Consider the following 26162-nt stretch of genomic DNA (forward strand, 5'->3'; position numbering starts at 1 on the left):
AATATGCTACACTTGCTTGGTCACAACTTTCTTTGCTAATTCAACAAAGCAGCCACCCTTCTTGTCTATGAAGTTTGACTTCTTGCGTTTTGCATCAGAGAGACACTTGGATACCAGTACACCATGGTCAGAGATGGACACAGGCATGATGACACTTACCTTTCTAAACCTGAAGATCCCTCCCAATGTGTTCTCCAATCTCATGAAACATCTGAAAAAAAAGGCTTAGTGCTGTTATCCTTACAAGGTGAGGTATTGAAACCTGTGGTAATACCATGGGATGTGAATGCTTTACACAAGGTTGATGCAACACCCCTTGAGACAACACAATGGCGCCATCACTTGGCCAAATGAGGTAAATACACAACTTAAAACCTGTGTACTATAGACAGCAGCAAGTCCTGTAGCATACATCAGTCATTGAAATTCATGCAAGTTTCTAACAATATAGTTATAGTTCAAGAAAACCAATAATATTTCCAGGTCAGGTCATGGTCCCTGGCTGGGACAACATGATTAATGACATTTTAGCCCTTCATTTGATTTCTTCATGCATGTTTTTACAGAAATGTCCAAAATGGCTTTAATGCTTCTTTCCTTATCACAATCCAAAAAACATCAGTTGACTTGGAGAAGTTTTGTATGTTTTTTATGTCTGGTGTATGACATCTCTTTCCTCAGAGCCCCTCTGAAATATAATCTTCAAAGTCCTCAATATCAGAGGAACTCCTCACCCAGCAGTAGCAGCCTTCATCAGCACATGATTTATTCATTGTCTGTGAAAAGGAAAGATGACACAGAGAGGCGTGAAGTGCGACATGCTGCATGTAATTTAGACCCTGTCTGCATCTCAAATGGCACCCTATTCCCTACATAGTGCACTACTTTTGACCAGGGCCCGTAGGGGGTTCAAGGCATTGGTCAATTAACCATTTATTTTAGGATTTTGATGTGTGTTTGGGGTTATTGTCTTGCTGGTAGATCTATTTGCAGCCAAGTTTCTGCCTCCTGGAAGAGGCAACCAGGTTTATGGTTGACCTATAAAGCCATAACATGAAATATCCACCACCTTATTTTATAGTAGGTTTGGTGTTCTTTTCGTCATAAACATCTTTCTTTTGACGCCAAACCTACCACTTATTTGCATGGCCAAAGAGCTCTCTTTACATGTCATCTGAACATAGCAAAGTTTCCAATCCAAGTGCCAATGACTTGAACCCCATTGAAAACCTGTGGTTTGAATTGAAGAGGGTCGTCCATAAGTGCAGACAAAGGATATCAAGGATCTTAAGATTCTGTATGGAGGAATGGTCTTAGATCACCCCAATGTGTTCTCCAATCTCATAAAACATTTTGGAAAAAGGCACAGTGCCATTATCCTCACAGTCTTGCAGAGTATTGAAAACAGGTATCTTTTAGAATTTTTTTGTATTAATTATTCAAATCTCTTTCTCTGAGCAATTGAATTAGTATATATACAGTGCCTTGCGAAAGTATTCGGCCCCCTTGAACTTTGCGACCTTTTGCCACATTTCAGGCTTCAAACATAAAGATATAAAACTGTATTTTTTTGTGAAGAATCAACAACAAGTGGGACACAATCATGAAGTGGAACGACATTTATTGGATATTTCAAACTTTTTTAACAAATCAAAAACTGAAAAATTGGGCGTGCAAAATTATTCAGCCCCCTTAAGTTAATACTTTGTAGCGCCACCTTTTGCTGCGATTACAGCTGTAAGTCGCTTGGGGTATGTCTCTATCAGTTTTGCACATCGAGAGACTGACATTTTTTCCCCTTCCTCCTTGCAAAACAGCTCGAGCTCAGTGAGGTTGGATGGAGAGCATTTGTGAACAGCAGTTTTCAGTTCTTTCCACAGATTCTCGATTGGATTCAGGTCTGGACTTTGACTTGGCCATTCTAACACCTGGATATGTTTATTTTTGAACCATTCCATTGTAGATTTTGCTTTATGTTTTGGATCATTGTCTTGTTGGAAGACAAATCTCCGTCCCAGTCTCAGGTCTTTTGCAGACTCCATCAGGTTTTCTTCCAGAATGGTCCTGTATTTGGCTCCATCCATCTTCCCATCAATTTTAACCATCTTCCCTGTCCCTGCTAAAGAAAAGCAGGCCCAAACCATGATGCTGCCACCACCACCATGTTTGACAGTGGGGATGGTGTGTTCAGCTGTGTTGCTTTTACGCCAAACATAACGTTTTGCATTGTTGCCAAAAAGTTCAATTTTGGTTTCATCTGACCAGAGCACCTTCTTCCACATGTTTGGTGTGTCTCCCAGGTGGCTTGTGGCAAACTTTAACCGACACTTTTTATGGATATCTTTAAGAAATGGCTTTCTTCTTGTCACTCTTCCATAAAGGCCAGATTTGTGCAATATACGACTGATTGTTGTCCTATGGACAGAGTCTCCCACCTCAGCTGTAGATCTCTGCAGTTCATCCAGAGTGATCATGGGCCTCTTGGCTGCATCTCTGATCAGTCTTCTCCTTGTATGAGCTGAAAGTTTAGAGGGACGGCCAGGTCTTGGTAGATTTGCAGTGGTCTGATACTCCTTCCATTTCAATATTATCGCTTGCACAGTGCTCCTTGGGATGTTTAAAGCTTGGGAAATCTTTTTGAATCCAAATCCGGCTTTAAACTTCTTCACAACAGTATCTCGGACCTGCCTGGTGTGTTCCTTGTTCTTCATGATGCTCTCTGCGCTTTTAACGGACCTCTGAGACTATCACAGTGCAGGTGCATTTATACGGAGACTTGATTACACACAGGTGGATTGTATTTATTATCATTAGTCATTTAGGTCAACATTGGATCATTCAGAGATCCTCACTGAACTTCTGGAGAGAGTTTGCTGCACTGAAAGTAAAGGGGCTGAATAATTTTGCACGGCCAATTTTTCAGTTTTTGATTTGTTAAAAACGTTTGAAATATCCAATAAATGTCGTTCCCCTTCATGATTGTGTCCCACTTGTTGTTGATTCTTCACAAAAAAATACAGTTTTATATCTTTATGTTTGAAGCCTGAAATGTGGCAAAAGGTCGCAAAGTTCAAGGGGGCCGAATACTTTCGCAAGGCACTGTATACACATGTATAAAAATTAATAAAAGCTCAGCATTTGCATTATTTATTTTATGGTATTTTTTGCTAATCTTTGTCAAGGGTAACAGTAGTTCTGGATCTGAATTGGTGGAATGGTATCAAATACATAAAACACGTGGTTTCCATGTGTTTGTTTCCATTTCATTTACTCTTTTCCAGCCATTATTATGCGCCGTCCTCCCCTCAGCAGCCTCCATTGGTACAGTATAGGATGCCATTCGGGACGGAACCTCAGGCTATGAGAAGTAGGCTTGTTGCTAACAATAAAAGCACTGACTAGCAGAAGTAAAAGAAAGCTGAGGCTCATTCAGGATGGCGCAACATTCTAGACTTTACAGATATGTCATATGCATTATATTTTACATTATCCCCTAATGTCTGTTCTACACAATACAATTCTATATGAAGATTCTGCACGTTCTATAACAGTGCAAGATACAGCCTTGATGCAGGCATATCTTATCCGAGTGAGATAAGTTCTTAACACAACTCTCTAGGGTGCATCCAAAAAATGAGCAGCACAGCATATGTACAATAACATTTTAATTCCTTTGCATATCAAATGAACATAGAACACACTATCACCCAGAAAGTCAAGGATATCTTTGCAGTGAGAGTTTAAAAGAAAGTGACACTCAATCTTTTCATTGGAGTCTGATGACAAGGACATTAATTTTCTAATCGGATCCGTTTTAGCTCTAGAGGCTGTATCTATTCCATGGTGGGTGGAGAGATCAATATTTTGAAATACAGCATTCTACTGACCCAGCAACATGATTAATATCAGGGGCTCCTGCTGAACAAGCACCTCTGAAGGCTGTTATTATGGAAAGGGGGATAGCTAGTTAGTTGTACAACTGAATGCCTTCAACTGAAATGTGTCTTCCGCATTTAACCCAACCCCTCTGAATCAGAGGTGCTGCCATTATCGACATCCATGTCTTCAGCGCCCAGGGAAAGGTGGGTTAACTGCCTTGCTCAGGGGCAGAAACACACATTTTTACCTTGTCAGCTCGGGGAGTCGACCTTTCGGTTACTGGCCCAACACTAACCACTGGGCTACCTGCTTTAGGCACATCATAATACATATTTTACAGATCATTATAAAACAGTCTACTTCAACAGCAGGACACTTAGCGCCTAACAGTCAATGGTTTGACGGCTGATATTAGTTATGGTCATCACTACACAGAACATACATGTAAAGACAGTGTGAATAAAGTCCCAAATGGCACCCAATCCCCTATACAGTGCATTACGTTCGTCCAGGGCAAATTTGGGGTGCAACCACAATCTCTTGTAAAAGTTTTTTTGGTTCCGAGGTTAAGTAAGCCAAGAACACATACAGACACACAGTCAGAGATAGTATCATTGAATTCACAATACTGTATTTCTTTATTCATTATTGAAACCCTGAAGGAAGCTAGAAAGAAAGGCAGTGGCCATTGTTTTGTGCCTCATCTTCCTCTAGCTCAGTCAGACACAGCCAGTTATAATACATCATGTTGAGGTAACAGGTACAGTAATAAATTATTAATTATTTTAAAAAACACAAGAAATTCAGATCAATAATAAAAAAGTATCAAACATACTTGATACAATATCATTGATTTCTTCAGACCTCTTTTTTTTTGTAAAATACTGCCAAAGACACCATGTCTGTTGCTTCATACCCTGGGAAGTAGAACTTTCACTGTACCTCTGGGTGAAGTACAGCAGGATCACTCCAGGATTATGTTCAGTAGGTACCAGATGAAAATGTACTGAAACGTGGATTGATTACTTGGACTTCAATAAGAAATGTCAATTTTAGTTTTCCATTGCAAACTGTTTTTCTACAGTGTGCCCTACTGAACACAACCCAGGGCTGAGAGCATAAAACACAAGAGGTTGGTGGCAACTTAATTGGGGAGAACAGGCATGTTGTAATGGCTGGAACGGCATAGTATTAAATACATGGTTTCAGTGTGTTTGATGCCATTCCATATGCATCGTTCCAGCCATTATTATGAGCCGTCCTCCCCTCAGCAGCCTCCACTGGTATAAACTGTTCTGTCCAACCGACATGAGACAAGCAAATGAGCTACATGGTATTGACATAATTATGTTAAGCTCAGTTTTTCCACATTGAGTCAATTTCTATAATGTCTTCCCTTTCATCATTGCAATTTTTCCACACATGCAGATATGAAAGTCAAAATCTATTCAAAGTGCAAAGGTACTTCCTTCATTCAAGGGCAAATTTCTAACCAGGGGTGTATTCATTACATTTTTCAATGGAAATCATTTACCATTTAAGAACCAAAACAAGCAAACTGAACAAAACAGGGAGGGACCTACCTGAATTTGTCCAATAGAAAGTCTAGTTTTCGTGCAAAGGTTTTCCGTTTGGAGTTTGCAACAGAATTGGCGTTATGAATACACCCCAGATGAACAAGCCCCAAAGTTTTTTTTGTTTAGTGCTTTAACAGTACAAGCCATTTCATTAGGTATTAAATACTCCCTATCAGACAGAGAACTCTAACATATTGTTGCTTGGAGTAACTGATCCCCTCAAGCCAGATTCCCCACCAGAAAAAATTTAATAAAAAGTACTAACAGCCACATCCTCCCACTTCTCTTCAGGACCCCAAAGCCAAATCCTCTTATGCCTGTGGCTAGTGCAGATAGAATATACTTCATAATCATCCTCTTTATCATTTCAGAATTTAACATTCAACACCATGGAGAACTTACAACCACAACACAAACACTCAGATCATAGGTCCCTAACAACATCTAACGTCACATCTCCCCACCCAGGAGAATACCTTGATGTCCACCTCTACTTCCATGGAGAGCATCATCACTGCACTGTCTGGAAATCAGTCAGTTCATAAGGAGCTCTTCCGGGAGTGCTTTTTTCTGACCAATCAGGGGAAGCGGGCAGACAATGATGCCCCTGTAAGACCCCACTTGGCCATGCCTTGGAGTGAGGGATTTTCTTTGACACCGTAACAGTCAACAGTCAGTTCCTTATCTCCCCCAATTCCCCCTCCAGTTGTTGGTTACTGCCAGTCCGCAGTTCTCTCTAATATCATTGCTAGCAGCGGCGACACCATCACAAGATGACACAGTGGACTTTGTGAGAACCCGTAGATCGTTCTCCTCGCCACTTCATCTTCTTCTTCTTCTTCAGGCTCCTCTCTGGGATCTGCTGCCTGCACAGGAGGAAGAGAGAGAAAGACAGAGCAAAATAGAGAGAAGAGATGGGGGAGAAAGAGGGTGTAGAAAAAGAAGAACATTTGTAGGAAAGGAGGGTATGTAAAGGAAGGAGTAGACAAGAGAAGGACAGGACAAGAGAAGGGAGCGTGAGGGTTAAAATCAGATAGTCTTGCTGCTTGGCTAGAGGGCCTCAAAGTCTTTATGTGGTACACTCTAAATGCCTGACAAACAGATGAGTGGGCCCTCCAGCAGGATATGACCACACCGAACATCAACACAGACTGGATTCCTCTGAAATTACATGTCTGTTCATTCAGGACATAGCTATAGTTTTCCCCCAACCCTTTAACAGACTTTTGCTGGCATTCATGCCATATACAGTATATTTGCAAAGGGAAACCAGAATGGTGGTTCTCTATTATTCAAGCATGTATTGATTCCAATATAATGATCAATTCTTAAACATAGCCTTCAAGTCTAGTAGTTTGGCTGACCTTATAACCCTGACTAGTTCATGAAACGCCTTGTCCACATTCATAGGGGGATCCTTGGCACTTGTCTCAATGTACGTGATCTGTGAAAAAACAAACAAACACATTGATCAAACATTCAGGAAAATGACATAAGTACACAAGCAAAAAAATGGAATAGTCTCTGACTTTGCTAGTGCTACAAGGTATACACAAATACTAATGATGCTTTTCTGGCTCATAACAAGAGATGCGAATTTTGCAAGTAAAAACAAAATGTAAGCTTAGATCTGCAAACCCAATTTCATACACTCCTACACTGTTCTAAAACAGTAAATGCCAAGCTTGGCTATATTTGTGATTCCCCCACCCCACCACAGAGCCTCCGTGCAATCTTTCCCCAGAGGCCTATATCACACCCTGTAGCTAACTGAGTCAGCATCCCTGCCTGCCCGCCCTGCACCCAAAAAACTCTCTCCCAGGGACAGCAGCCCAGAACACACAGCCCATAAAACAACCCCAGTCACTGACAACAGCAGTGGGGAAAGGGCTTCTACAGGTTCAACTATGGCCCAGACTTTTTCCTGACCATGAAAGACTGGCCAAAATTATCCATTCAGACATAATCAAGAGTACATTAATCAATTTGGACACTGTACTGCATCCAACAAGATATTCAAAACAAAGGATTCAGACATCAAGCTGCCCCACTCCTTGTCTGAGCTGACACTGTACTCACATTGTGTTTGGCAGCCATTTCCTGCCCCTGGTCGCTGGTGATTTTGCGGAGGTGAACCAAGTCCACCTTATTGGCCACCAGCACCATGGGGAAGGCCTCCCTGAAGGAGAGCAGAGGGAAGGAGAAGGACTTAAGGGCAGATGCATCTCATTCAACATAACATGTGTACAGTTACACCATTACACAGCTGACAACCTGACTGGAATGAAAACATTGGATTAACTTTGTCGTGAACATGAGATACAAAAAAGAAAAGCATGTGTAGATGAACCCTTGAACAGTGAGAGTGTTAGAGGGAACACACAAAAGATTGCGGCAGACAACTCAGTCGGAGGCATTCGTTACAGTAGCAGCAGTCTCCTGTAGGTGTCTGGCCCATAAGGCACGCATCATTATCAAGAGCTGGGCCTCACCTGTCTTTGACCCTGAGGATGAGCTGGTGGAAGCGGTCCACATGTTCAAAGCTGGCCTTGTCTGTCACAGAGAACACGATGAGGAAGCCATCCCCCGTCCTCATGTACTGTTCCCTCATAGCACTGAACTCCTCTTGGCCTGCTGTATCCAGCACTGTGCAATTACACACATACAGGTACCAGTGTTACAGGTTTTACAAGACGCTACTGTGAATCAACTTCTTGCTTGTTTTCATATGATTGGTTGGAAAAGCTACAAGCTATCAAATGCAAACAAATGCACATATTGTATAGGTCTAAATCTGTGAAACTATATGGGAATACTGTGCCACAACAGTATGTTTCATTAAAATCCTAAACATAATTGATAAAGGACACCAGCCCTTCCTAACCCAGAGAGACAGTGAGAAAATGTCTCCATACCGTCCAGGATGGCCCACTGTCCATCTATCTCTGTGTGTTTCAGGTAGGAGTCCTCGATGGTGGGGTCATAGTCAGACACAAAGATCTTCTGAAAAAACTGGATGGTGAGCGCGCTCTTCCCCACTCCACCATCCCCCACCACCACCAGCTTGTACGTGAGGAGGTTGTCGCTAGGCACCGCGCTGCTGGTTGCCATGGCAACAGGCAGCTGGCTATACCTGGAACACAGCAGGAGAGGGAGGGAGAGAGAGATGAGGAGTATGAGACTGCTGCTGCTAATTCATAGCCAGGGAGACCAGAGTACACAGAACCATGCATCACACACCAGTCCCTCAGAGAAAGATCAGCTAGCTATCGACACCTCAGTCAATCTCAGCTAGAAGGGCTTGCCGAAAGTGCTGTAGTAAAGAATAGGAAATAGATGTAACGTGTGTAATAATACTGTAATAACCCAAACACCTGGAGCAGCAGAGCCTTTTAGATATAAATTAGTTTACTGTATATGACTGAGCTGGAGAAAACCCCCTGGTCACTGATTGGCTGTCTGTATGAGGAAGTGCCTTACATAGCCAGCCAGTCAGTCAGTGGTGTAACGGCGAGGCTCTCCCTCCCATTATGTAAGCTATTCCGTTTTCTCCTTATGAGACGGCCAGAATAGCATGGGGCACCAACCACACTCCCAGCACCATTATGAGCAGGGGAAATACGGTCTAGACATATTGATTACTGTGCTTTGTAATTATGGCTTTCGGGGAAAAAAAAGAAAAAAGGCTGACTTCTCTGAAAGAATGGCCTCTAAAGGAACTGTGATGGTGCAATTTCACCAGCTTCCACAAAAACTACTCCAGATTCAGATTCACTGAACAGATTGGTTTAATATTCTGTTGCCTGACAACGTTTTCCCATCTCACACTTTATTTAAAATGGCTGTTTTTCTACTGCGATTTAGTAAGAACCTGGTCCTTCAAAAACATGGACACATTACAGCAATTTCTTTCATGAACCCAATGCTGTATTGGCAAAAGGCAACAGCTTTCACAAGGCATGTCAAGCCACAAAGAGAGTGGTTGATAAACAAGGAAAAGCAAACTGAGGACAACTAGCTTGAAAAACAGCACAGACTGTGGTGGTGGTCATCCCCAACCATTAAAAGTGTTAGAACTTTCTCCAACAGCAGGATAGCGTGAGGGAATATGCTTGATTGTCTTTGAACATGCCTGACCTCAAGCTGCATAGGAGGACAGGCTAAGGGTAGAGGACAGGCTGTGCATGCATTCAGAGAACACAGCCTTGGCTCAGCCCAGGCAGTGGGTAGAGAACATGGCAGTGGGCCGCAGGAAACAGCTGTCAGCTGGTGACGGCAGCACTGCCACCTTCCTGCTCAACACAATAGAGGGAAGGAAAGACATTTCCTTCCTCAAGCGACCCAGTCAGAACCCTGGAGAAGGATATACTGTAGGAGCTCCCTGCCTCCCTCACGAGGGAACAGCTAGCTAGAGGGAACAGCCTGCAAAACATACTGTACCACTTCACCAGTCAGATGAAGGCCCCCAAAAAATTGTCACGTCACTGGTCTATGACTTGGGTGACTGGGCCTTTCTCTCTGCTTCCGCACGGCAAGCGGAGCGCCAAGTCTAGGTCCAAAAGGCTCCTTAACAGCTTTTACACCTAAGCCATAAGACGGCTGAACAATTAATCAAACGGCCACCCACACGATTGCATTGACACCCCCTCACACTTTGTTTTTAACACTGCTGCTACTCACTGTTTATTATCTCAAAATGCATGTGGGTCAATCAGTTGTGTTGTGACAAGGTAGGGTTGGTATACAGAAGATAACCCTATTTGGTAAAAGTTCAGCCTCAGAGTTACCAGCCTCAGAAATTGCAGCCCAAATAAATTATTCATAGAGTTCAAGTAAGACACATCTCAACATCAACTGTTCAGAGGAGACTGTGTGAGTCAGACCTTCATTTTCAAATTGCTGCAAAGAAACCACTACTAAAGTACACCAATAAGAAGAATAGACTTGCTTGGGCCAAGAAACACGAGCGAGACATTAAACTGGTGGAAATCTGTCCTTTGGTCAGACGAATCCAAACGTTAGAATTTTGGTTCCAACCGCGGTGTCTTTGTGAGATGCAGAATAGGTGAAGGGATGATCTCCACATGTGTGGTTCCTACTGTGAAGCATGGAGGAGGTGGTGTGATGGTGGGTGCTTTATTTAGAATTCAAGGCACACTTAACCAGCATGGCTACCACAGCATTCTGCAGCGGTACGCCATCCCATCTGGTTTGCGCTTAATGGGACTATCATTTGTTTTCAACAGGACAATGATCCAACACACCTTCAGGCTGTGTAAGGGCTATTTGACCAAGAAGGAGAGCTGCATCAGATGAATGGCCTCCACAATCACCCAACCAGATTGAGATGGTTTGGAATGAGTTGGACCGCAGAGTGAAGGAAAAGCAGCCAACAGGTGCTCAGCATGTGGGAACTCCTTCAAGACTGTTGAAAAAGCCTTCCAGGTGAAGAGTTCCAGGTGAAGCTAGTTGAGAGTAGGCCAAGCTTGTGCAAAGCTGTCATCATTGCAAAAGGTGGCTACATTTGTTTAACACTTTGTTTCCTACATGATTCCATGTGTTATTTCATAGTTTTGATGTCTTCACTATTATTCTACAATGTAGAAAATAGTAAATATATATATATAAATAATAACAAACTTGAATAGGTGTGTCCAAACTTGACTGATTCTGTATATCTTTTTTTACTTATGTTTATTTAGTCAATATTTTCTTAACCATTTCTTGAACTGCATTGTTGGTTAAGGGCTTATAAGTAAGCATTTCACAGTAAGGTCTACAACTGTTGTACTCGGTGCATGTCACATATAACATTTTATTTGAAGTACCGCTGATCACCCAATACATACCATTTCTTACCACTCAAGTCCAGCTCAGATCTGTCTCGCTCATCTAGGATTCTCACTTAGGTGCTGACGGCTGAACAATGACCAAGGGAGTGCTGACTAATGCCCTATAGACAGGAAAACATACCTAGATGTCCAGTAAAGGGCGTGTCATCATCACCCCTACTACTAAATGGCCAGGGTGCCAACTAAAGTCCTGTTGACTGTACATGAGGTCTCAAGATTCTGCATACAAATGAGATCACTAGATTATGGGGCTTCATCTGTGATGACTCCGTGGCAGTGTGGAGCATCACACTCTAGTCATACCACCTCTGGGCAACTACCCTGCTTCTTTCACATCAACTGCAAGTGTACACAATCACATAATGGACATCTCTGTACTCTGAACTGGACAGCTTTGTGCTCGGTACTCTAGACCACGTGTGTCAACTCATCATTTCATCTGATCAGATATCATGGATAACATATTTTGCTACTAAAAGACTGACTGTACATAACTTGGTAAAGAGTAGGTTGTGGCTTGAGATAAGATGCCTCTTCAGTGAATCAACGTTGGCCTACCTCACCAGGCTGCGGTCAGTCAACTTTATGTTGTATTTCATACAGTAACACCTTGTGAGAGTTCTTTGGTTGACACGGCTCAATAAACATGCTTCTCTAAAACAAAACAAGAGTTCAAGCTGCTTTGATCAAGTTTAAATTAAAAATGCAGTACCTTCAGTGGCATTTGAACTTCTTTGATTGAATAACAAGTGAAAAAGCTTCACCATCATGCCACTCTTGTTGCAGAATTATCTGGTGATTTCACTAGGCTATTAATAGTCAGATGAATATGTGTAGCTATTATTGAAGGTTGCCTTATACATCAGACTGTTACCATGGTTACACCATGGCTATTCAGTATGAAAGAAGTCACCCTAAAAAAAGATACAAGTCTACATGCCAGAATGTTAAATAAAATGATATTTTTAAAACTTTACCAGTTGTCTGTGCTGTTGGTCCTTTTGACAGTAAGAACAGGAGCTAAAATGTCCACAGGAAAGTCATATTAACCTGACTTCTTGGGGCACCAGTCTGTATATGGCTCTGTCAGCTTGTATTTCCAGTTTGCATTTTCAATCTCCTGATGCATTGCACGTGATGCACAATATGTAAACAATAGTAGAAGGTAACAGTTAGAGCATTGGGCCAGTAACCAAAAGATCACTTGTTCAATACACCAGCTGTCAAGGTGAAAAATAAGGTTAAGTGTCTTACCCTTGAGCAAGACACTTAACCCTGATTTGCAAACGAACAGAACCATATACTGACCAGCAAATTGAAAATCAGGCTACTAACACTTCCCTGTGGATATTTTGTCTCAGATCACCTCTGACATAAGGAAAAAAATACAAATCAGAACACAACAGGTAAAGTAAGTCCAAATTAGGTTTATTCAACATTCTGACTTGTAATGGGACTGCTTGGAAATGTTGAGCCTACATGTTAGAGATGAGAGTATAAGTCCTCCTTCCACTCAATTGGATTCTAAAAGGGACGAATATATTGAAGGCTGCATAATGGAGGGTGACCTCATCCTATGATGTGGAGCCTGAAGAATCCTTCAATAGAAATTCCGTAATGATTATAATGCATCTATTCATACATGCCTAGTTGAAAAGTCTAGCGTGAAGTATAAACATTGTAACAAAGTAGCTAAATGTATCAATAGAGTTTGTTCTTGTGATGTTTCATTTCATTCCCTGCAAATTATGATAATTCTAATGGAACGTAGATTAAACACTACTAGGCTACGGTTTACTTCCTCCCTGACAAAACTTGACAAGATTATTCTCATGTGTTTAACTAAATCAGTGATGTATAGGAACTGCTGTTGAGTTACCGCCCTTGGATAACGGATTTTTGTTGCTTCTTGAATGTCAAATCTTTTAGAGAAGTTTGCTGCATCAAGCAATTTCCGCAAATGGAATATTGGCGTCCATTTCTTGAATCAGAGGCCCCTCAATGTTACAATGTTGTAAGAATTTAAGTCCACAGTTAAATTGCAAAAACCCAAGTCAAATTAGATAAATATTTACCAAAGCATGGTACAAAACTTGATAAGATTTACCAATAATGTTTAAGTAGCTGCGATATAGTGGCAGCCTAAAACGAACGACGACAATTTCAGCAATAACTTACCAATATTATTTGATATCCGTTGCCGTGAAATAACGCTCCAGCAACCACTTCACGCACAAATATTCCTCATCCCTCTCTCTGTCCGTTACCTCAAATCATTGCCATCATTTTACCTTCGTGACCGGAATGCGCCTCACATAACCGCGATGCAATCCGCTATGTAGCAAATCTTTATATTGCAACAGCTGATACTAAAAATAGAACGGCCTCATAGGGGTGGACACTTGTTGGCTAAAAATTGTTTCCTTCTTCATCATGTCATGACTGAAATAAAAATGTAGTCTACATGTAAAATCATTTAAGCCTTCACAAGAATATACTTTTTTTTTTCTAATGCCAAAATCAGTTGATTTGTTTTTTGGAATGCCCCTTTTTGAGAAAGTGGACTGTTCCGTTTTGTCGACGCCCCCCCAGACTGGTTTAAAGACATACTTTTGTCTAAATCAGGAATGGGCCCTTTTTGTAGCCCCAAAATGTTTGTCTCTGCCCCATGGCAACATGAGTAATTATTTGAAATTAGTTATAAACTACAAAATCTTCTCTCAGTTATAAAATTACTAAATCTTTTCTCCGACCCATGTCAAAATGTGTAGAATTGCATGAAATAAACTTTAAAACAAAAAAAATGTTCTCTCCACTGTCAAGAGGTGGGCCGCTAAAATGTTTTACTCGCAAGTTTCTCTTTGGGCTAGGGTATGTACGGATGTGGGTACGCAGACCGGCAAGCCACTGCTACCCCTCATGATGAGTTCAGATTTTTTTATGGCCCCCACCCTCATCAAAGTTACCCATCCCTGGTCTAAATTCTAAGGTGGCGTCTCTGAGTAGGACATTTCGAATGAACATCAATATAGCTTTTGTAATTATTTTATTGACCATGAGACTTGATTAGTGGCAATTACAATCAGTAGTCTAATTCATTATATTTATATGGTGCACCCATCGCTAAATTCATGAATTATAGCCTATGGCTCAACTAACGATCTCTCATAATGCATCACATGAAATGTATAAAGTGAATCATATGTGAGACTCAGATTACACTGATCATGAAACAAATAATAGAGGTACATGTATACTTCCTATTTAAAAGGCAAAATAGCCTTTCAGCCTAAATAGCCTGCTTGACGATAATGGGGTTTCAGCTAGAATAGAGGTCAGGTGATAGGATCAGATTAATCAAGAGTGTGTATGTGTGTGTGTGCGTGTGCGTGTGCGTGTGTGTGTGTGTGTGTGTGTGTGTGTGTGTGTGTGTGTGCGCATGTGCGCATATGCATGTCTGTGTTTGTGTGAGGTGGCAGTAAACTAGAACAGATACAATTTATTATGATATTTTTCTCTCCATACTTCCTCTAAACAACATCTATACTGAACAAAAATATAAACGCAACATGGAACAATTTCAACGATTTTACAGAGTTACAGTTCATGTAAGGAAATCAGTCAATTGAAACAAATAAATAAGGCCCTAATCTATGGATTTCACATGACTGGGCAGATCCACAACCATGGGTGGGCCTGGGAGAGCATAGGTCCACCCACTTAGGAGCCAGGGTCACCAACTTGGGAGCCAGGCCCAGCCAATCAGAATGTGTTTTTACTCACAAAAGGGCCTTATTACAGACATAAATACTCCTCAGTTTCATCAGCTGACCGAGGTGTCTGGTCTCAGACAATCCCACAGGTGAAGAACCCGGATGTGGTTGGACGCATTGCCAAGTTCTCTAAAACGATATTGGATGCGGCTTATGGTAGAGAAATTAACATTAAATTCTCTGGCAACAACTCTGGTGGACATTCCGGCAGTCAGCATGCCAAATGCATGCTCACTCAAAACTTGAGATATCTGTGGCATTGTGTTGTGTGAAAAAACTGCACATAACATTTTTAGGGTGGCCTTTTATTGTCCCCAGCACAAGGTCCAGCTGTGTAATTATCATTCTCTTTAATCAACTTCTTGATATGCCACACCTGTCAGGTGGATGGATTATCTTGGCAAAGGAGAAATGCTCACTAACACGGAGGTAAATACATTTGTGCACAAAATTTGAGAGAAATAAGCTTTTTCTGAGTATGGAACAGTTGGGGGATCTTTTATTTCAGCTCATGAAACATGGAACCAACACTTTACATGGTGCGCTTCTATTTTTGTTCAGTGTATATTGATTCTACAGATACATACAGACTGGTCCCTTTCTCCTTGAGAGAGAAAGAGAGCGAGGCTAGCTAGATATGGGTCTGTTCTACCATGAGGACTGCCACTCTTGTGTTCCTCTGTGCACCATATTCATGTGCCTAGGCTGGGCAATTACAATCTCATCCCCTGCATTGTTTTATATTGTGTCCACTACATGAAAAACAAACAAAGCCCGAGGTGAACAAGATGTGGGAACATAAGCACCCTAAACCTTGGGAATACTGATTGGAGATCAGATTATGTTCCTGCCACTATTCACACTGTAACACATACTATATTTTACTCACAATTCTGTTGAGTGGTGTGCATTTATAATGTTAGTTGATCTTCAATGTTAGAGCTGTTGAAATTGCAGTAATTGTTTCTTACAACAAAAACATACACCAATATCACAATAGATATGGTCAGATATTGGCATGTTTACAAACATGCTTTTTCTCAGAGAAGGCCAACATGAGCTGGTCATCAAAGAGAAATCACTGAAAATATATTTTATACATTTTTATCTTAAAAGTCCATGGAGCTTCACCTTCTTAGGGCTCAACTGTAAAACACACACACACACACACACACACACACACACACACACACACACACACACACACACACACACACACACACACACACACACACACACACACACACACACACACACACACACACACACACACACACACACAGAGAGAGATTTGTACCATTAAGTGGTTATTAATGGCGGGGTGCAGACCTGTGGCAGGGAAGGTGGCAGCGATAGGATCGATGTGATTGTGAATAATCTGATGGGGTAAGGGTGCTGTGCTGCTTGATATCAGGATTGGCTTCATAAATAAGTAATACATTAGATGCTGTTGCTGCCTTTTACATGACTCATTACAGTGGCTAATGGGCATGAAATGAAATGGACAGCTCTCTCTCTCCCACTCTTGCTGTGTGCAGCGGTTCCTGGAACATCTCATATTGATGTTCTTTAGTTAAGCGTGAGGGGGGGGGGGGGGGGGGGGGGGGGGGGCTCACTCAAGCCTCCCCTCCCTTCCCTCAGCATGGTGAATTGCGTTAGTGCTTGTCAGGCGTACCGGAAACAAATTATCTATTCAACACTTTCTGTTTTCCAGTAAACTGCCATTCTCCTTTATTCTTATGTAATTATGAGTAGATACACTGAGTGTACAAAACATTAAGAACACCTTCATAATGTCTTCCTTTTGCCCTCAGAACAGCCTCAATTCGTCAGGGCATGGACTCTATAAGGTGTTGAAAGTGTTCCACAGGGATGCTGGTTCATGTTGACTCCAATACTTTCCACAGTTGTGTCAAGTTGGCTGGGTGACAGACCATTTTTGAAAAACAGGAAACCGAAAAACCCAGCAGTGTTGCAGTTCTTGACACAAACCGGTGCGCCTGGCACATACCTCCATACCCTGTTCAAAGGCATTTAAATATTTTGTCTTCCCCATTCACCCTCTGAATGGCTCACATACACACAATCCATGTCTCAATTGTCTCAAGGCTTAAAAATCATTCTTTAACCTGTCTCCTCCCCTTCATCTAGACTGGTTGAAGTGGATTTAACAAGTAACATCAATAAGGGATCATACTGTAGCTTTCAACTGGATTCACCTGGTCAGTCTATGCCATGGAAAGAGCAGGTGTTTTAATGTTTTGCACACTCAGTGTATAATAACAGGATACTACACCCTTCTCTATCCTCGAAAGAGATTTTGGTCATAAAAACATTTTGGAAAATGAATACAAAACATAAACAATAATCCCTTGGACAGCTCTGATACTGGGAACCCATGTTCGGAACAACATCATGAAAAGACAGAGACTAAAGAGGTCTTGGAAACCTCAAAGAATGGTTTCCCTGTTTAACGAATGGACACGTTCACTATAGACTGTAAATTATTTGGAAGCAATCATGTTCAAAGGGCGCTAGATTGACCAACTGATCTTCACTCAAACTGATTGATTGCTCAACCGATGAAGCAAGAGGTGATCTTAATTTGATTATTGATTTGAATTTTACATACGTGTGTGTGAGGGACATATTTCTGAGACTGTGCTAACTTACAAAATTGTATTGATTTTAACAACATGACCCTTTGGACAAATCATGCTTTATTGAGGTGATATTTTCAAGTACCCCTGACTGCAGTGTGCAGTTCGGGGCGGGGCTCGATGTGGGCGGAGTCAAACATTTGACTCCACTCACATTTGACCCCGCCCACTGGTGTTTTTTTGTCCATCTAAGGTTTGGCAGTCACACACTGGAAACAAACACACACGTTTGTGCAAATCACACGTTGAATACAAACGTATTTCATTTTTGAAGATCGTAAGAAATATTATATAAAGTGGTACCAGCACGTGTTGTAACACTTTTTGCTTCATGCTATATTTGAGACAAGCTACTGATATTGTTCCAGTGAACAACAGACTTGTTACGTATGTCATGTACTGTTAAAATTGTGTTGATAAATGTTATAACTTTGTAATTATATTATTTAATTGAGCATATATATACAGTTACTACCTATCCTGATTTATAATGCTATTTGCTTTCCTCATGAGAATGGAGACAGACTATACCATATAGACATACTGGCAAGCTGAATGTGCTTTGTACATGAAGTTATACCAGCTCCAGTACAGAGATCAGAGACTCGGGTGACTTCCACGTCATCTTTACTAAACAACATAACACAATTAACAACTGAAACAATTAACACAGCAGACAAAAACAAGGTTTGACCACTCAAAAATGGCTTCACTCCTGCTCCTCAAGAGGCAAAGACAGTCATTTTCTTTTTGTCAACTGCCTCCACACAGAACTTCTCATAATCTCTCTGTAACTGGAACGGGAACATGAATGGTTCCTTGAGGAGAATATTTTCCTCTTCATCCGCTCTTCACCGTAGTTCTTTAAGGGTTGTAATGCGGTCTTCCCGGTCCATCCCAATTACACTAGTTAGGGAAACAGTGCCTTTAAATGTTTGGCGCTCGCACCACCTTGCTGCCTCTAGGGTGTCCCTTAGAAGAACATCTGCTTCCTTGAAGAAAAAGGAAGAATAAATATTAATAGTGCCTCATTGGGCGATCAAGACAAATTACACCACACTTTCACAATACCACCATGCAAACAAAAGCCACTATTACTAAAGGGGTTTTCAGTGATATCTATAACTACTCAATAAGTCATTAAAATGATCTGTTTGGTATTATTTGGCATGAGAGGGTGAGTAGGCTATTAAGAAGGAAAACATGAACTGAGAGCTCTAATTTTCAATGTACTGTTTGATCATACTGTTTGATCATAAGGATGTTAGAAGTTAGAATCAATGAAAGAACTAGGATATTACTGACCTTCAACTACACCTGTGGTCATCAGAATCCTCCCTTTTGCAGTGATCAGTAGAGGGTCACTGAGTACGAAATCACACTCCTTGCATCTGGCCTCTTTTGGGATCAGGTGCTTCGGAAAGCCACTCGATATCTTTCCATCTCTTGACTGTTGTATGACAGCCTGGGGGAGTTCAGCAGGTAGTTTTTTATTTGTCATGAGGTAGTTCACCATCCATGCAACACCTTTAGCACTTGGTGGATAATTCTCCTCTTTCGCTTCACTTGTACCCTGTTCTGTGGTGTGCTGAGGTGGAAGGTTTCTCTCTTCTGTGGTTTTCACCCTCCTAAACAGTTGCCTTTTTGTTACAAAGAGGTGCCATTTATCAATTGCTTTATGTATGCGAGAATGCCTTGCTTTTGAACAAGGACAATGCCAGCTGTTCTGCTTACTATCATAAGCTGTCACAACCCTTCCAAGCCTACTATAATAAGACAGTTTCGGCTCGTACACCAAAATGTGAATTTTTGTCGATGGTCCACCAACAGTCAGCTGGACAGACAGGGGCACACCCTCAGTATCTGCCTCACGTTGACGCCTTGCGCTCCTCAATAAACCATTTATTCTCGACCATTGTCACCAAGGCCTCCTCTGTCAAAGTCACTGTTGTGTTGCCTGCACGTGGGCAGTACAATAAGCAACATATATGCTGACATTCAAAAGGCAGCATCCTACACCTTAAAGCAAAGTCAGCATTGGGACGACATTGGTCAACCTCACACCTCAATTTCTGTGTGGGTCCCCAAGTATTTTTCACAACATGTATGGGTGTTGCTGGACCAGGAAATGTATTTTCGACTGCAAACACACCATTTCTCACATTAATGCGCTCACATGCCAAAAATATTTCCTTGGACACCATTTTAAAGCAATGTGTATACTTTCTTCGTCAATGTGTTTTGAAGTTTTTCTTATTTAACTTCAGTTTGCAGTGTGGAGAAGTTACAATGACTTTTCTTGAGTTGCCATGTATGTTGGGACCAGGTGATTTAGGGAGCCGTATCTGAGGTATATGGAATGCAGTAGATGCTACTGGTTGCTCTTTAAGGGCCTCTGGGTGCTCTTGAGGGGCCTCTGGGGACTGTTTAAGGGCCTCTGGGTGCTCTTGAGGGGCCTCTGGGGACTGTTTAAGGACCTCTAGGTGCTCTTGAGGGGCCACTGGATGCTGATGGTATGTCAGGTGCTTCAGAAACTGTGCTCTGTTGATTATTGATGCTGTGCAATAACAACAATGAAAGTGTGTCACATTTCTACAACTGAAGCCACACCTTATGATTGTGAACTCTGAAAGAAAGGAATAACAGTAAAGTAACATGTTACAAAATTAAACTAAATGCACTGATGTAACTGAAAAAATAGGGCAAATCAAAAAACGTGAACGGCAAATATATTCAATAAACAAAGAAATAAATATTACCTCTGTGCCTCACTGAAGCATGACCTTTGATGTGGTTGTTGACCATAGCCTTATATCTGCAGAAGGGGCAGTAATGAAGTTGACTGCTGCAGCATTTTTAAATTTTGGGACTCTCGCCCTCCAATAACACACTAATGTGTCTCTATACATCAAAGAAAATAAGCATAGATATAAAACACATGATAATTAGATAAGCAATAGGCATTTAATTTCATTATTATATATACTATGTGTAGGCTGTGTAGACTCGCTATGTGTAACTTAGGGAATGGCCGTCGGCATCAACGATGCACATTTAGAGCCAGCCAAACACAACAAGGCATACATTGAAGAAACACAGAAAATCCACGGTCAGATTCATTGTAAGCAATTTGCTAGCTCATGTGCAAATGGGTGCTAAGTAACACTATGCTAACATCGGTCCGGTAGTTGGTTATATAAAAAAAATACCATTGCACTAGTATAACATGAATATTACAAAGCACATTATGCATAATGACCGCCTCACTTCCAAGGTTTATATTTTTATCCATGTACGTTAGGTTCGATTCAGATTCAAATCAAATCAAATTTTATTTGTCACATACACATGGTTAGCAGATGTTAATGCGAGTGTAGCGAAATGCTTGTGCTTCTAGTTCCAACAATGCAGTAATAACCAACAAGTAATCTAACTAACAATTCCAAAACTACTGTCTTATGCACAGTGTAAGGGGATAAAGAATATGTACATAAAGATATATGGATGAGTGATGGTACAGAGCAGCATAGGCAAGATACAGTAGATGGTATCGAGTACAGTATATACATATGAGATGAGTATGTAAACAAAGTGGCATAGTTAAAGTGGCCAGTGATACATGTATTACATAAGGATGCAGTAGATGATATTGAGTACAGTACACATATGAGATGAATAATGTAGGGTATGTAAACATTATATTATATTATATTATTAAAGTGGCTGGAGTTGAGTCAGTGTGTTGGCAGCAGCCACTCAATGTTAGTGATGGCTGTTTAACAGTCTGATGGCCTTGAGATAGAAGCTATTTTTCAGTCTCTCGGTCCCAGCTTTGATGCACCTGTACTGACCTCGCCTACTGGATGATACCGGGGTGAACAGGCAGTGGCTCGGGTGGTTGTTGTCCTTGATGATCTTTATGGCCTTCCTGTAACATTGGGTGGTGTAGGTGTCCTGGAGGGCAGGCAGTCTCACTACCCTCTGGAGAGCCTTACGGTTGTGGGCGGAGCAGTTGCCGTACCAGGCGGTGATACAGCCCGCCAGGATGCTCTCGATTGTGCATCTGTAGAAGTTTGTGAGTGCTTTTGGTGACAAGCCGAATTTCTTCAGCCTCCAGAGGTTGAAGAGGCGCTGCTGCGCCTTCTTCACGATGCTGTCTGTGTGAGTGGACCAATTCAGTTTGTCTGTGATGTGTATGCCGAGGAACTTAAAACTTACTACCCTCTCCACTACTGTTCCATCGATGTGGATAGGGGGGTGTTCCCTCTGCTGTTTCCTGAAGTCCACAATCATCTCCTTAGTTTTGTTGACATTGAGTGTGAGGTTATTTTCCTGACACCACACTCCGAGGGCCCTCACCTCCTCCCTGTAGGCCGTCTCGTCGTTGTTGGTAATCAAGCCTACCACTGTTGTGTCGTCCGCAAACTTGATGATTGAGTTGGAGGCGTGCGTGGCCACGCAGTCGTGGGTGAACAGGGAGTACAGGAGAGGGCTCAGAATGCACCCTTGTGGGGCCCCAGTGTTGAGGATCAGCGGGGTGGAGATGTTGTTGCCTACCCTCACCACCTGGGGGCGGCACGTCAGGAAGTCCAGTACCCAGTTGCACAGGGCGTTGTCGAGACCCAGGGTCTCGAGCTTGATGACGAGCTTGGAGGGTACTATGGTGTTGAATGCCGAGCTGTAGTCGATGAACAGCATTCTCACATAGGTATTCCTCTTGTCCAGATGGGTTAGGGCAGTGTGCAGTGTGGTTGAGATTGCATCGTCTGTGGACCTATTTGGGCAGTAAGCAAATTGGAGTGGGTCTAGGGTGTCAGGTAGGGTGGAGGTGATATGGTCCTTGACTAGTCTCTCAAAGCACTTCATGATGACGGAAGTGAGTGCTACGGGGCGGTAGTCGTTTAGCTCAGTTACCTTAGCTTTCTTGGGAACAGGAACAATGGTGGCCCTCTTGAAGCATGTGGGAACAGCAGACTGGTATAGGGATTGATTGAATATGTCCGTAAACACACCGGCCAGCTGGTCTGCGCATGCTCTGAGGGCGCGGCTGGGGATGTCGTCTGGGCCTGCAGCCTTGCGAGGGTTAACACGTTAAAATGTTTTACTCACCTCGGCTGCAGTGAAGGAGAGTCTGCATGTTTTCGTTGCAGGCTATGTCAGTGGCACTGTATTGTCCTCAAAGCGGGCAAAAAAGTTATTTAGTCTGCCTGGGACCAAGACATCCTGGTCCGTGACTGGGCTGGTTTTCTTCTTGTAGTCTGTGATTGACTGTAGACCCTGCCACATACCTCTTGTGTCTGAGCCGTTGAATTGAGATTCTACTTTGTCTCTATACTGACGCTTAGCTTGTTTGATAGCCTTGCGGAGGGAATAGCTGCACTGTTTGTATTCGGTCATGTTACCAGTCACCTTGCCCTGATTAAAAGCAGTGGTTCGTGCTTTCAGTTTCACGCGAATGCTGCCATCAATCCACGGTTTCTGGTAAGGGAATGTTTTAATCGTTGCTATGGGAACGACATCTTCAACGCACATTCTAATGAACTTGCACACCGAATCAGCGTATTCGTCAATGTTGTTATCTGACGCAATACGAAACATATCCCAGTCCACGTGATGGAAGCAGTCTTGGAGTGTGGAATCAGCTTGGTCGGACCAACGTTGGACAGACCTCAGCGTGGGAGCTTCTTGTTTTAGTTTCTGTCTGTAGGCAGGGATCAGCAAAATGGAGTCGTGGTCAGCTTTTCCGAAAGGAGGGCGGGGCAGGGCCTTATATGCGTCGCGGAAGTTAGAATAACAATGATCCACGGTTTTTCCAGCCCTGGTTGCGCAATCGATATGCTGATACAATTTAGGGGGTCTTGTTTTCAGACTAGCCTTGTTAAAATCCCCAGCTATAATGAATGCAGCCTCAGGATGTATGGATTCCAGTTTGCAAAAAGTCAAATAAAGTTTGTTCAGAGCCATCGATGTGTCTGCTTGGGGGGGAATATATACGGCTGTGATTATAATCGAAGAGAATTCTCTTGGTGGATAATGCGGTCGACATTTGATTGTGAGGAATTCTAAATCAGGTGAACAGAAGGATTTGAGTTCCTGTATGTTTCTGTGATCACACCACGTCTCGTTAGCCATAAGGCATACGCCTCCGCCCCTCTTCTTACCAGAAAGATGTTTGTTTCTGTCGGCGCGATGCGTGGAGAAACCCGCTGGCTGCACCGCCTCCGATAGCGTCTCTCCAGTGAGCCATGTTTCCGTGAAGCAAAGAACGTTACAGTCTCTGATGTCCCTCTGGAATGCTACCCTTGCTCGGATTTCATCAACCTTGTTGTCAAGAGACTGGACATTGGCGAGAAGAATGCTAGGGAGTGGTGCACGATGTGCCCGTCTCCGGAGTGTGACCAGAAGACCGCCTCGTTTCCCTCTTTTATGGAGTCGTTTTTTTGGGTCGCCGGCTGGGATCCATTCCGTTGTCCTGGTTGAAAGGCAGAACACAGAATCCGCTTCGCGAAAATCATATTCTTGGTTGTACTGATGGTGAGTTGACGTTGATCTTATATTCAGTAGTTCTTCTCGACTGTATGTAATGAAACCTAAGATGACCTGGGGTACTAATGTAAGAAATAACACGTAAAAAAACAAAAAACTGCATAGTTTCCTAGGAACACGAAGCGAGGCGGCCATCTCTGTCGGCGCCATGGCAAGATTCGCGTTCGTTGACGTGTCTTGGGTGACCTTGAAGGAGACGGGAAGGGTTCGGGTTAAACGCATTTGACTCCGCCCTCATTGAGTCCGCCACCGAACTGCAGTCAGGGGCTTCTCAATATTTTATTGATTGGTTTGTGTTTCAAGTTAGACCCATAATAACCCATGGTGTTCAGTAACTTTCCCAACACCTGTAAGCGTTCTACATACATTGGTGTGCATAATATTTCTCGACTGCATTAAATGATTAGTCAGATCATTAGCAGTAGGATTTAGATTAGTCAAAAGCTTTCCATCCACTGGTGTTTTGACCTTTTGATGTAGGCTACAAACATCCAACTGAAAAGTAAAGGCTTAATAGATACAGAAAATCCATAATCAAATTAGGGAGAGCTCCAAAGGTTACCACTAGCCTCCCCTGGATAATTCTAATCTAAATTTGACACACTGCATTTGACACCCTTCACAATAACACCATTTAACAGCCTTTACATTTGTCACCGTGGCAGCCAGAGCTTCTTTCGCCGATCATTAAAATCAGTGGAGGCTGCTGAGGGGAGGACAAGCTCATAATAATGGCTGGAATGGAGTCAATGAAATGGTATCATACACATCAAAGACGTGGTTTCCATGTGGTTGACACCACTCCACTGACTCCATTCCAGCCATTATTATGAGCTGTCCACCCCTCAGCAGCCCCCACTGATTAAAACACATCTTACTCCATCTGCCCTGCTCGCATGTGCTCCCTGTTGCTTAGTGACCTCGTTCAGTTTAATGAAAAGGGGATTATGAGAAAGATGTGGTCTTAAGGTGATCTGGTGTCCATATTAATGTTGGCCTGGTAGACTAGAAAGAGGCTGTAATGTAGAGCTCTGGTCTTAAGACCACTGGAGCAAAGAGCAGGGTAAAGATCTAGAGACCTTTGTGTGAGGAACACAAAAACCATTCTAATACCAGCATGCTTAATGGGAATGGGTAACCTGCTTCTTTTGACTGTTCTCTTTTCAAGGGACGGGAGATTCCCACATTGCTGCTAGTGCCAGTTGCCTTGGAGACAGAGGCGCTTTCTCTCTTGGAGTGGATCATAGCCTCTTGCTCTTTTTGTGTACATACACTACTGTTCAAAAGTTTGGGGTCACTAAGAAATGTCCTTGTTTTTTAAAGAAAAGCACATTTGTTTGTCCATTAAAACAACATCAAATGTACAGTATCATAAATACAGTGTAGACATTGTTAATGTTATAAATAACTATTGTAGCTGGAAACGGCAGATTTTTTATGGAAAATATTCATAGGTGTACAGAGCCCCATTATCAGAAACCATTACTCGTGTGTTCCAATGGCACGTTGTGTTAGCTAATCCAAGTTGATCATTTTAAAAGGCTAATTGATCATTAGAAAACCTTTTTGCAATTATGTTAGCACAGCTGAAAACTGTTGTCCTGATTAAAGAAGCAATAAAACTGTCCTTCTTTAGACAAGTTGAGTATCTGGCGCATCAGCATTTGTGGCTTTGATTACAGGCTCAAAATGGCGAGAAACAAAGAACTTTCTTCTGAAACTCGTCAGTCTATTCTTGTTATGAAAAATTAAGGCTATTCCATTGCCACGGAATTGCCAAGGAACTGAAGATATTGTACAACACTGTGTAATACTCCCTTCACAGAACAGCGCTAACTGGCTCTAACCAGAATAGAAAGTGGAGTGGAAGGCCCC

General features: G+C 42.2%; 1 protein-coding gene across 1 annotated transcript; it reads right to left on the bottom strand.

The window, feature by feature from the left end:
• Window positions 1-3650: 3650 nt before the first annotated feature.
• Window positions 3651-13808, bottom strand: LOC110520207 (ras-related protein M-Ras). The gene is made up of 6 exons (XM_021597360.2): window positions 13487-13808; window positions 8372-8589; window positions 7949-8102; window positions 7536-7635; window positions 6821-6900; window positions 3651-6322 (listed from the first exon to the last, which is right to left on the bottom strand). Exons 2-6 carry the CDS (start codon window positions 8565-8567, stop codon window positions 6223-6225), a joined length of 630 nt encoding a protein of 209 aa, XP_021453035.1. The 5' UTR covers window positions 8568-8589; window positions 13487-13808; the 3' UTR covers window positions 3651-6222.
• Window positions 13809-26162: the final 12354 nt, after the last annotated feature.

The sequence above is a fragment of the Oncorhynchus mykiss genome, chromosome 3, assembly GCF_013265735.2.
Source record: "Oncorhynchus mykiss isolate Arlee chromosome 3, USDA_OmykA_1.1, whole genome shotgun sequence".
NCBI lineage: Eukaryota > Metazoa > Chordata > Actinopteri > Salmoniformes > Salmonidae > Oncorhynchus > Oncorhynchus mykiss.